Below are 13,108 nucleotides of genomic sequence, written 5' to 3' on the forward strand. Positions count from 1 at the left end.
TGGGATGAATTGATGAACTATAATTGATCAATAAAAAGTATCTCTATGAATAAAGATTTAGGTACGGACTGGATAGAATTAACTTAAGGATGAAAAACATAAATTTAGCATGCTACAATTCCACAAAATAAATACAATTTATATGCACCCAAACAATGAAATTAAACTTGAATAATTTAGTGACAATAATAAAGTTAACTACAAATTTATATAAACGCTGTTACTTGACATACACAATAAGAGACGTATATAAAGACGTAGATAAAGAAATATAATTCGTCAGTTCGTAATCCCAAAGAACATTGCTGTATAGGTTTTATTTCAGGGTAGGTAGAGAGGCTAGCGTTTACACTTCCGCTCCTAACTTTCCGCCGAATACTGGTACTTATGTAAGCAGGTATTTTAATTTGCATAAATTCCTCTCATCAGCTAATAATGAAATAAAAAGCTACAAAATCACAGTAATTTACTGATAAAGTAGGTAATAAATAAAAAACAAAATTTCTTTTGCCAATTTATTTATGTCAATGAGCACAAAATATTGTGCTTGCTTTACAGATATTAATTTATCTACTATTTTCAACGATTGTGCAGTAACATTGAATATGGTTTCACTCAGAATAGTTTTATACAAAGAAATAGGACCACAAATGTATAGTTGTACAGATGTCATAAAATATATCGTAACAAAATTATAAAAATAATCACAATATCGTTTACACTTTCCCATGGCAAAAATTCTCAGGCTGACATTCCATTGGCAGCTTGGTTTTATAATATAAGAATTAATATTAAACATTTATACTAAACTAATGTACAGTATTTCATGTAACTTAAAACTAAAAACTGTCAAAACCATAAAATTAAATGTTTTCAATAAAAATTCGTTTCTTTTCATTGTACCTATTTTCTATGTGACTACGTATTTGTAGATGACAGTGCCACTCAAAGACACTAGTATCATATATCAAGTAATCAATCAATATCTAAAACACTGAACAATTAAATAATTTTATTTTATCCTACTACATTAAAACATTGATTGCCAGAAGCTGAAATTTTTTTTAAAATTATATATCAAAAATGGATGTGCGCTTCAGATATTTTTGAAAATGTATAATCTATTAAATGTATATTAGATTTTGGATTGTATATGATTTAATTAGAACTATATAATAATATTACGTTTAATTTCATGTTTTTAGTTTTTTTTTATTTAAGTAGATTGTAGAAAGATATATTTTTTAATATGAAGCATTGCCTTAATTGTAAAATTCCTAAGCTTATAACAGTAGAAAACTTTAACAACTTACTTTTAGAAAAATGTAATTTTAGACTTTTAACACAATAGTTAGATCAAGTTTGGTAAACATTATAATATATATGTACATATTTTGTAAAATGTTAATCTTGTATATTACAGATAAAAAATTAAAATAATGCCCCTTCAATGTGAGCTTGCTTTTATTTGCTTTTACTTGCTGCTATTTATAAGAATGATAAAAATTATGCAAATCAACTAGTTAATTTTATATTACTATGATTAACTCCATTTTATATTTTTGTAAAATATATGTCTTAGTTTAAATAAAATGGCAACACAGTTTTTTATATCATTATAAAATATTTGTATGCCATTTGTAATAATTTCATGAAAAAAATACTTTGTTTTAAATTCATAGTTAAACAAGTATTCTTTAAATGTATGTATGAATCAAACTTGTGTGATTCATACGAATGTAGAGAAACTTTGTTTATTTCATTAATAATTTATGCTAATATTAGCTCTACTGTTACAGAATAATAGAAATAAAAATGAAATATCTTAAGAATCAGACATTAATTCTATATGGAAAGGAAAGCACACAACCATTGCCTTAGCACCCCCTCTCATAAGTATATAAATATTATAATGTGTCAGCATAATATATAAAATTTCAATAAGGTTTCCTAAAATAAAAATGACAAATTCGTAAGAATACTTTTTAGCTTTGCACATATACCGCATACAGCATTTAACCATATGCCGTTTTTAATTTTTTACGCAATATATGTTGAGTGGCGCAACTCAACGATATATTTTTATTCTGTGCGAAGGAATAAAAAAAAATATATCATTTCACAAGTGGGAATCAAACCCACTATCATCGTTGTCAGACGCTATTCCATTGCAACATATGAAAATGTCGAAAAAGCAAATATAATTAATACATATTATTATAAATTGATTTTGAACTATGTATTCTATTATTAATATTGTACATTTATAGATATTAAAGCAACTATAATATAATTATAGTGATAAAAATAAACAATAAAGTTTATAGTCAAAAATACTTTAAAAAATCGATGTAGCTCAAGAATAAAGCCAAAAATTAAAGAAAAAAGTAAACTTTCTCCACCACACGCCAGCCAGCTGCATTCATCAGCACTTAACATTTAATATTTCTAAATTGATATCTAGCTATTAACGGATAAGAGAATACAGTACGATCGACGAGACGCGGTCGCCCTGAAATTTGATTTTAGGCTTTTTTCTTAATTTTTATTCCTGAGTGAATACTGCCCAAAAATCTAGAAGCTAACGTTAGGGTAGTCACAACTCGTCAACCGCAACTGGACCAGCGCGGATTCATTTTGTGGGCACGGTGGGCACTACCCTAATTGACTTATGACGTTATAGTTTTTGGTGTTCATACAGCGTCACGGCTTATTAAGATTGACAGACTGACGATTTAACCTATAGATAGTAATGTTCCATCCATGGAATTTTAAGTAACCAAGAGAAAATTCATATCAAAATCATAAAGTGAGTTTAAACCCCGAGTTCCACGTGGCCGATTTAAGATGGCTGTGCCCACCACTTTTTATGAGGGTTGGATCCGCCTCTGGGAGAACAGCGTAAGCTTATGCTATATTCTAGTAGTATAAAAATATGCGGAAAAAGATCTGTTAATTTATTTAAGACATAATTCCAGTGTTACCAGTTTTTAAAATTCACTAAGACTTTAAATTGATTTTGTTAAATTTATTTATAAAACATTTTCTATTAATTTATTGTGATATAATATTATGATAAGGAATTATTTAATTACATCAATTTAGATATATTTATGAAGTTTTATACTCTGTGGTGTTGCTTATTATCTGTGTAATGTGCCACATAATTTCATTTAAATATACTGGAGGATAAAAATATATTAAACTTATTGAAAGGTTTAATAAAAAGTACCAAGGCAAAAATATATCCTATAAAATAATTACAATGTCAACAAAAAATCTGATAAAATTATGGATTTCATTTACATTAATAAATTTAAAATGTAACCATACAAAAATCTTTACTCCTATTTATGGCACTTCATTGAAAAAAACAACATATCAAACCGGAAACAGACCATAGATCTAAACAACACCACACGCATAGACAAAAAAAAATAGATAAAAGAGCTATCGGGGCTTTCCCGAAATCGTCAGAGCCATTAGAAAATGATATTAATGACAAAAATCTTATAGTTTAAATAAGTGTACACTTAAAAGTACGTCGAGAGCCTAATTTGTTCCCCCTCCTGTACTTCTTCCCGCGACTTTCCTTGTCCTTGCGTATCTCACGAACTAGTGTGTAGAATGCGTCGTCTACGCCCATTCGTGTTTTGGCTGATGTCTCTACGAAGGGTACACCGTAACTTCGCGCTACCTGAAATATTTGAAGAATTGTTTTGAGATATGTTGCCAATTAAAGTATTATTCTTGTACAAAAATTAGGTACAAAAATGGGAAAATAAATGTTAGATGTTAGAGATAATAAAATTTATACTCTCAGTCCAATTTCAGTTAAGACCACAAAAAAAGAGATTACTATTTCGAATTTATAATAAACAAAAATCTGCGAAAATAAAGAACAGATTTCTGTCATACATAAATGTGCTCTATAATATACAACATGCAATATACAAAAGATGCATAAATAAAAATAAAAAAATATTTAAATATGAACGGGGGAACAAGCGTACGACTATTAAAGAAATGGTTATGGGTTCGAATCCCAATTGAAGGAATTAAATATTTTCATTGCTTCGCTCTAATAGTTAGGCGTAACGCGACATTGAGCTAAGAAGTTAAATCTGTCGTAAAGAAGAATATTTCAATAACAACATATATTTAATTTAAATGTAATGAAATGCATTCATCACTAAATTACATCCATAATAATTTCATAGAGTATACGAAATATGTACACTAATATATATTTTTTTTCTTTAAATAATTTTATTGAGGCCGACATGCTGCAGTGGGACAATCTTTAACTGTAGATGCCAGTTGTGAGATCAAATCTACACTGGAAGGAATTATTTTAAATTTTTTTCATTATGGTATAGGGAGCGCTATAAGTGACGTCCACCAAATTAACACGGAATTTCTCAAAAATTTGGGAAATGAATGAATAAAATACTTACAATTTTAAAATACAATTTAAGCAAGGGACCAACAAATTTCGAGATACATTTATTCCATACAAAATGTACATGACTCATACAAAAACAAACATGTGTAATAAATTTCAATTGGTGTAACGTTATCCCATGCCTATTTAGTTAGGCTTCATTAATTTATTATCTACAATTGTACCAGCAGCCGTGTAACTGAGTCATTATCGTAATGCTTATTTACTAAATAACCACGAGATTTCCATTATATGTTTATTACTAGCGATCCTCTCGCGGCTTCGTCAGCTTGAACTACAAAATTATTTGTTTTCTAATCTGAATTACTTTAGTGTTCTAATAAGACTATAATTTTAAAGAATCCATAAATTGTCGTCGCCATTTTTGTTGTTCTGTACTCGTACGTTTTCGTATCATTCGAAAGTGTAAAAAAAAAATTACAAAATTGTGGCAGTAAAAAATACAAATCAATTTTTGAAATTTTTAAAACTTTTTCAAAATATATGTGACATCCGTATGGATGTTATGTTATGAAAAGTTTATGAGTATTCATAAACTTTTTAAAAATATTTCTGTTTTGTTTAATAAATTGTAAGCAGATTTACAATCTAAGCCGACAGTATTTCAAATTAAAGTTTTAGCCAAATAATAACTTGTACTTGACTTTTCCAGTCGACAAAATAAAATATGTCATATTTTAATCTCTTTGCTTTGGTAACGCTGCAAACCGTGACGATGAGTTCCACTACTCAACAATAATTATTATTTAAAATATTCTTTATTCAAATAGACTTATAAGCACTTTTGAATTGTCGAATGAACATACAAACAAAAAGCTACCACCGGTTCGGAAGGCAGTCCCACTGAGAAGAGCCGGCAAGAAATTCAACAGTTGCTCTTTTCACAGTCAATGAAACAGTTTATTACATTAGCTGGCAACTATCCTACATCACATTCAGTAGACATTAATTCCATACATATTTATCCTCTAAATATTCTTGAACAGTGTAATGTGAAGTTGAACAATGACTTCAGAACTAGGTGGAAGTATCTTCTTAAAATCATATTTAAAATGTATCATTTTTTTTTATAGGAATATAATAATTATTTTTTTACCTACGTTCAATTTAAGTAATTAAAGCTAGTTATGATATTAATTAGATAACAAATTAAATAAATTACATATGAGTCACTTTACTATTATAATAAATATAAAATTATTGTATTACTAATTAAATTAAAATTAACAAGTAATTAAATAGATTAACATGATTGTTGATGATGTTAATTAGGCGGAATGTTATATTTCTTAATTTTTTGAAATTTTCTAAAAAAAAACAATTTATAAAAAAAATATTAGTTTTACTTATTATGTTATTTGATCACAATTATAAAGAAAATATAAATGTTATTTTTTTACATGAATCTTAAAATATTTAGTATTTTACTGATTGTAAACACACAATAGGATTTTATCCCCACAATGGGAAATTAATTATTTCAATTTGGGGAAATCTCAAAATAGGGTTATGGCAATGGTTTACTTAAACACAGTCTAATCTATTAGAAATCATATTTAAATTTTTATACATTTTAAATATTGTGGTTCATATAACTAGGATATAATTTTTTTTTATAATATATCATATTATACATAGTTAATGTTACTCATATGTCTATATTCAAAACAAATAATCATTGTTTATTTATATTCAATTGAGAAACTAGTTTCAAATAAAATATTTTAGCTTTACACTGTACTCTATATACATAACAGGATAGTTAGAGTGAACTCAGTGTTAATATACGCCATTCTATATACAAAAGTATGATTTGTAAGGCATTGTGTGGCTTGTTGAGCTTTAGAACTTAAATAGCACATTTTAGCTTGTTACCAGTACCAGTGCAAGAAAATGAAAAAAATATAATTCAGGCCCCAGAATGGGAAACTAACCCACAACTATTGAGTTTAAAGTCAGACACTATGTTGATGCACAATAACAGCCAATAAAATGTTTTCCCTTTCAACTTATTAAACAAATCTGTAGAGTTTACTAACTATGGAACAAATTTTAATGTGGTTTTCACTAATATACAAGTGTGATTGAACAGAAAGGTTTATGTATAATACATGCAAAATATATTCATGTAATCCAAGTAAAAAGCTGTGAGTTTTAAAATAGTATATGAATGAAAATATATAAAATCATCATCTTTCATTGGCATTGTTTTGATTTTATACAGAAAACATAAACATTAAACATATTCACAACAAAGTCTTTCTAGATATATTTCAGATATGTACATATTAATAATATATATTTTTTAAATGCCTTATCCTGCAATAATGTCAAAACAAATTACTCTCGATTTAAATAACAATGTAAATTATATTTAATTTAGGATCATCATTTAAGTGAAAAACTATTAAATTGCTTATAAAAAATGTATTATTCTCAAGGACAACAAACTTATTTATTCATATGTGTAAAATAAAATTGAATTTACATTTAATAACATCACATACAAATTAAAAGAATATTAAATTGTTAAATTTATACACCTCAATGGTTATGCAATTCATTATTTGTTAAGCCATACCTAAAAGATGAACAACTTTTAATATAATGCAAAGTAATTATTTGTTAACATAATGCATAAATATAGTACATTATGTAAACAATATACTTGAACCCTTCTAATCTATGAGTAATGTATAGTGTATTAAAAAACAATACAACTAGAATAAAAAACAAAGTAAACATCAAACATACCTCTCGTGCCTGCGTCATATCGACAGCCCATGCTTGTAAATCACACTTGTTACCCACTAACACCATGGGAACTTCCTCTGCATCCTTAACTCGTTTAATCTGCTCCCGGTAGGATCCAATGTCCTCAAAACTCTTAGCACTGTTCACAGCGAAAACAAGCAAGAACCCTTCACCAGTCCGCATGTACTGGTCTCTCATAGCCGAATACTCCTCTTGGCCTGCCGTGTCCAAGATATCTAAAAGACACGTCTCACCGTCTATCACAACTTGCTTCCTATACGAATCCTCGATCGTCGGGTCGTACTCGTCCACGAAATGATTTTGTATAAGCTGTATAGTCAATGCGGATTTACCGACGCCGCCAGCCCCTACCACCACTAGCTTGTACTCGGTCATCTTGCGACGAGATATGAGTAGTATTTTTCGTAACACTAAACGTCACTGCACTAAGAAACAACGCCCAGACCGACGCGCCACACCTTCGATATTACTCACATCGGCATGGCTGTCACGACCTGTTATGTATGTTTATTGCACTCACTGTACCCGTAAAACGGCTAATTAATGTATTATTAGAGTCAAATGCAATAAATAACAATGAGGCAGTTCACTCACCCTTCTACCACAGACTAAGTTACCACAGATAACGGATTGTTGTAAGTACGGTATCTAGGATAGAATAACTAATTAAAGCTCACACGTGACATAACACATTGTGGACATGTTTTTTTATTATGTCATTCAAATATTTTATATGATAATATTGTAAAAATACGAATTAATAACATTAAAAATATTTATTACAAATTAAAAATGGTATATTTTAGAAAATTACAGAAATATGTGAAATATATTCGTTCAGACCAATATGAACTAAGTAGTTCAAATATTAAAATGTAGAGGGCAGTGAAATGTTTCTGCAGGTAGTTATATTTATTAAAGAAAACCAATAAAGCACACAAATAAACCACCAGAAAATCATATTCATTAGTCAAAAGTTATAATTTATCAAAGAAAATACACTAGTAAAAATATATAAAAAAATAGTTTGCTAACTGGCCGACTTGTATATTTAAGTTCAAATTAAAAGAAAAATATTGTCATAATTTTTATTAAGACATTGTTAACTGTACAAAAAATATTGATTAGCATTTTTAAAATTAAATAATATAAAATGTCCTTAGAAAAGGAAGATGAGACAGATCCGGAAGCCTTGGAAGAAGCTGGAATTCTCGAGGCTGATGTCGGAGCTCATTTGTACGTAAATTTAGAAATTATATCTAATATCTACATATATACTTCCGTTCCCCGCTTTCCGTTCCATTAGGTACAATTATAATTTAACAATTAAAATCGAACCATACAATTGCAATGATTTTTTTATTATCTCCCTTTATTCCGTATCGCAGGATAGGAAGAGATAATTTAGTGACAAGACACTCTCTTCTCCATTTTCCGCCCAAATTTAGACATTGTATGTTGAGTGGCGGAATTCAACGTCGTGCTTATAAATCTTTCCCCTTAGTATTTTTCACATTCAGCAGCGAAGGTACTTTGATTATTGTCTGACAGTTTTGTTACAAGAGAAATCCTTGTTTGATATATTCTAAGCAAATCAAAGTAAAAAATATATAAGTGTATGTCTCGCACAATAATATAAAATCGATGTTTTTTTTTCAAATTCAAAAGAAATTTATACCGTTCTATCTCTATACTAAAATACAATTTATATAACAAGCAAAAAATAAATACATAAATAAAAGAGGACAAATAAAAAGATAAAAAACAAAACGGTAAGTGAGTGAGACTCAGCAAATGCGACAAAAACAAAAAATGTATATATACAGGTGATGCAATAAATCCTAACAAAAATTAGTAAAGTTTATAACTGTAAGAATATAAATTAAGTATGTTGACTTGACTAGCACTTATAAACACTTGAAAATAATAATCTTAGTCAATTGTTTACTAAATCAATATGAAATCCTCATAAGCAATCTTATTTACTAATAACGACTTCTGAAACGACTTCAGATTCTTGTCAAAGTTCTAAAGTAACGAAGGAAGGTCGGCGATGTTGGATACTACGAAGGAGAAAGGGAAATATAAACGTAAATAAGTATTTCACTTCCTCGAGTGGGAATCGAACCTACAACTATAACAATAATCACGTTACAGTTTTTTTTCATATACCAATATATTTACCAGTGAACCGTGACTGGTACTTTAGTGTGGATCTTCCCTTAGGCTACTAGGTAACTTTGTTAGAAAGCTTTTAGTGGAAATTAATTTGAAATAGTTTTCAATTTCTATCGGACGTCCGCGCTTTTAAATTGAAATCTATATCAATTTTCAGGGAAAAACGGGTTCAAAGAATACTAGTAAAAGTTAAATAAAAGCCAATCACAATTATCAATTTATATAAGTAGGTTATATATATATTCAGATTTTTAACTTTTATAGGTATGTCTTAGGTAAATTGGGGGTACACTTATATTTTTTATAATAAAGATCCTCATGTATGAACATTTAACTCCTACCAGTGGCACAAGTGTGCGATTGTAAACGCGATGGTTGTAGATTCGATTGATACAGCGGGGAAAGAAGTATTTAATATTTTCATTTTCCTCAGCCTGGTAACGTAGTGTTTGCCTGGTAGTGTTGCCGTAATAGTGGAAGTAGATTGTAAGACAAATCAACAGATAGCTTATTAGATCACTCTACTCTTTCATCCTTCCATGAGCCTCTCAAAGTCCACTGCTGGACATAGGCCTCCCCTAATGCTCGCAACTCCGTCTGGTCCTGTGCCCTTTGAATTCGCTACTCTTTACTAAAAAATAAATAAATATTTTAAAGGTAAGTTTATAATACTCCGTTTTATACAATTTATCTGCGATATCAACACGAGGACGTATCAAGTATTATTTTTCAATTTCCTATAATCCGTTTGTTAACGCTGTCCGCTGTCCGCTGTCCGGTGTCATCCAATATTATTTACCAAGGATTTCAACGTGACGATGGTCAATACGATTTTTGTAGTGATTTAATAAATCTGCCAGAGTACGATTATGATTGTTTTAATATAGATTTAATTAGATAATCTATACAAATTTTAATAAAGTATTTTTTTTAGTTAGAAGAAACGTAGTGTTAATTCACTTTGTTGCCTACTTTCATCCAAATTCTGGAGGCATTGCGTTTGACGGTAACTTAATGCTTTTTCTCGTTACCACATCGAATACAATGAAAATATTAGTATTATTTCGTGAAGCTAAAAATACTTGCACGGATTAACTCTGAATACCTCAGTGTCTCTCAATACCCCAGTGCCTGACACTCTATTATTTTATTTAGTCTGGTTTCCATAGCTTTTGTGTCACTACAAATAATTAAAAGTTAATTTTTATTTAATGTATGTTTTACCGGTTAGTGCATAATAGCCGTTTAGTAATTTAGTTTGTAAGTCATTAAAACTTAAAGGTGTAAGGAAATGTTATCTTATCCTTTTTCACACACAAGCCATTCGCCGCAAAATGCATATTTATTTTATTCAAATTAATTATAATTAGACTAAAACCTTCTTAGTTTAAATTAAATTAATTGATAATGCATTAGACGACTCTTATATGTTTGTGTAATAATGTTTAACTTTTAATTTAGACGTTTTGTTTGTGGTTAGGTAAGTGTATTTTTTTTATGAACTGACTGGGACGAAGCCCAAAAGGAGGGTTATGTGTTTAGGGTTATGGTATTACTAAAATATAACTCTCCGTGTCTTGTTCTCTTGGAACTGTTAAATCAGTGAACTGATTTTGAAAATGATTACGTTATGGGACGTCGTACTTAAATATATAAATCAATCAATCTCAAAGGATATATCAATTCTTACTGGATACAGTAATTTGGTTTGTACACTCTGCTATAAAGATGCACTTATAATAAGTATACATCAGAAGACATGACAGCATATATAGAATTATTTATTATACACACAAATGGAATTGATTTTTTTTTTATTTTATTTATAAACTACATCCACGGGCGCATAGTTGCCCGTGCCTTTTTTTATTTTATGACTGTTCTTTTAATGTGGCGTACTTAATTTTGGGACAATTTAAACTGTACTTATATCTAGAGCTTATACTAGAGGGGTTGGAATGAAATTGATTTAATATCGATTATTATATTACCCCAAAATAAAAAAGAAGATATAACCATTTATATTTCATTTATAGTGATCAACAGCTAGCAGGCATAGACCCCAAGCTGAAAATCAACATGGATCCGCAAGCTCACAGAGACCTGCGACCAGAAATGATGGTGATAAGGGAGGAACTGCGTCAAGCTAAACAGCAGACTTTAGCCGTAAGTAGGCTTAATATTAACTTTAGCCTCTGCACAAGCGTGCGACTGCATACACGACAGGTTGTGAATTCGATTCCCACTTCCCGTTTCTATTTTCTCGCTCTAGTAACGAGGTAATACGTGGCGTTAATCTCCGCCATTCAACACCCAATGCTCACAAAATTCGGCAAAAGTCTTAATGGCGGAGTGTTTTAACAGTAGGTTCCCAGGTTGTCCTTGCTTTGAGTAGTGGAACTCAACGCTGGACTACCATTCAGCTAACCGGAAACATAATATGCAGAATAGAAATAATTTAAGTAGCATTTTTTTAATAAATAATTAATTTTAGGTGCGTCGTACAGCGTTAAAGAAACTTTTGATGAAAGATTTTCTGCAAGAAGATAGCGAGCTTCGCGCGATAGGATTGTGTTATGCTCCTCCCGATCCATAAAGCTTAGTTTGTAACATAGAATGAAGGGTAGAAGTAAATACACAACATAGTAAAGGAATGTTATTTAAATAGTACACGTGTTTTGTTTTATATTCCATTCCATAGAATGCATTCGGAGTATTATGGTGCATTTCGTAGAATTTAAAATAATAAGAAATATAAAAATAAAAGGAAATATGAAAAAATACAAACAACAGAAACTGACATTTTAATTTGAAAGTATACTGCGAAATGTTTAAAACACAAATTCAAAAATATACGGACGATGTGAATGGAAATTAATATTTCCAATCCATGGGCTATTTTGGGATGAGCAATTTCACAGATACATCGCGCTTATTTGATATCGTATCTCTAGTTACTAAAACTTTTCATATTTGTGTAGTTTGTATTGGAAAAATATATTTAGACTTGTCAGTTATTAGTTATTACTATTTAGTGTTTAACGGTTAGATATCTCATGTAACACCTGGTAATATGAACCAGCACGGGTATGTACCAAGTGCTGGACCACTGGCTGATTTGGTTTACAACTGCATCACTATCTGAACCTAAATGTAAAAATTTTCTACCTATTTTGAAGAGGCAAGTACGTAAGTTTAGGTAAATTAGGAACATTTTTTTTATTACAATTATTATTGTTGAAATCAACTGTCTTAAGACGTATCATCTATTAATTAAATATGGCTTTATATTTTAAACTTTGGTGTAGATCGGCCTGTGAAATGGTATATATGGTATATATGAAGGATAAATAAATTATTTAGAAAAAGCGTTCCTACTAGTTTTTTGTAAATGTAAGTAGTGTCTCAAGGTTAAGTACCAAACACACGAATTGAGTACAGAATCAGTTCAAAACTTTGAAACTGCGAAATTCACGTTACAAGTACCTACTTTTAAGATGACAGCAAAATTCGTGCTGTTTTACATATGTGATATTGGATATAATTATGCTATTTTGGACACCATTTGAATAGAAAACGATTTTTTAAAACTTGATGCTGTATCCAGCACGTGTCAGCATATGTTAACATGTTGCAACCTAATGCTAAGATGTTCTGTTTCCATTAAGACAACTTCTATTTGCCATTTTC

The 13,108-nt window shown here is 29.7% G+C and overlaps 2 protein-coding genes across 2 annotated transcripts; one reads left to right on the forward strand and one right to left on the reverse strand.

The window, feature by feature from the left end:
• Positions 1-501: 501 nt before the first annotated feature.
• On the reverse strand, positions 502-7,885 carry Ras85D (GTPase ras-like protein 1). The gene is made up of 2 exons (XM_085208050.1): positions 7,220-7,885; positions 502-3,697 (listed from the first exon to the last, which is right to left on the reverse strand). The coding sequence occupies exons 1-2, from the start codon at positions 7,613-7,615 to the stop codon at positions 3,518-3,520; spliced, it is 576 nt and encodes a 191-aa protein (XP_085064176.1). The 5' UTR covers positions 7,616-7,885; the 3' UTR covers positions 502-3,517.
• A 292-nt stretch (positions 7,886-8,177) lies between these two features.
• Positions 8,178-12,085, forward strand: LOC146539693 (uncharacterized). Its single transcript, XM_085208051.1, has 3 exons — positions 8,178-8,476; positions 11,455-11,584; positions 11,913-12,085. The coding sequence occupies exons 1-3, from the start codon at positions 8,394-8,396 to the stop codon at positions 12,012-12,014; spliced, it is 315 nt and encodes a 104-aa protein (XP_085064177.1). The 5' UTR covers positions 8,178-8,393; the 3' UTR covers positions 12,015-12,085.
• The last annotated feature ends 1,023 nt before the right edge of the window (positions 12,086-13,108 follow it).

Source organism: Heliconius melpomene, chromosome 4 (assembly GCF_056956725.1).
Source record: "Heliconius melpomene rosina isolate 202511_hmr_F chromosome 4, ASM5695672v1, whole genome shotgun sequence".
In the NCBI taxonomy this organism is placed as follows: domain Eukaryota; kingdom Metazoa; phylum Arthropoda; class Insecta; order Lepidoptera; family Nymphalidae; genus Heliconius; species Heliconius melpomene.

What these genes read in the sequence shown, in the direction of transcription:
- Ras85D (XM_085208050.1), bottom strand. Translation starts at nt 7,615, where the DNA reads ATGACCGAGTACAAGCTAGTGGTGGTAGGGGCTGGCGGCGTCGGTAAA. An exon ending in ATATGACGCAGGCACGAGAG is followed by an intron (nt 3,698 to 7,219) that starts GTATGTTTGATG and finishes CAAATATTTCAG; the next exon opens with GTAGCGCGAAGTTACGGTGT.
- LOC146539693 (XM_085208051.1), top strand. Translation starts at nt 8,394, where the DNA reads ATGTCCTTAGAAAAGGAAGATGAGACAGATCCGGAAGCCTTGGAAGAA. An exon ending in GCTGATGTCGGAGCTCATTT is followed by an intron (nt 8,477 to 11,454) that starts GTACGTAAATTT and finishes TTTCATTTATAG; the next exon opens with TGATCAACAGCTAGCAGGCA. An exon ending in CTAAACAGCAGACTTTAGCC is followed by an intron (nt 11,585 to 11,912) that starts GTAAGTAGGCTT and finishes AATTAATTTTAG; the next exon opens with GTGCGTCGTACAGCGTTAAA.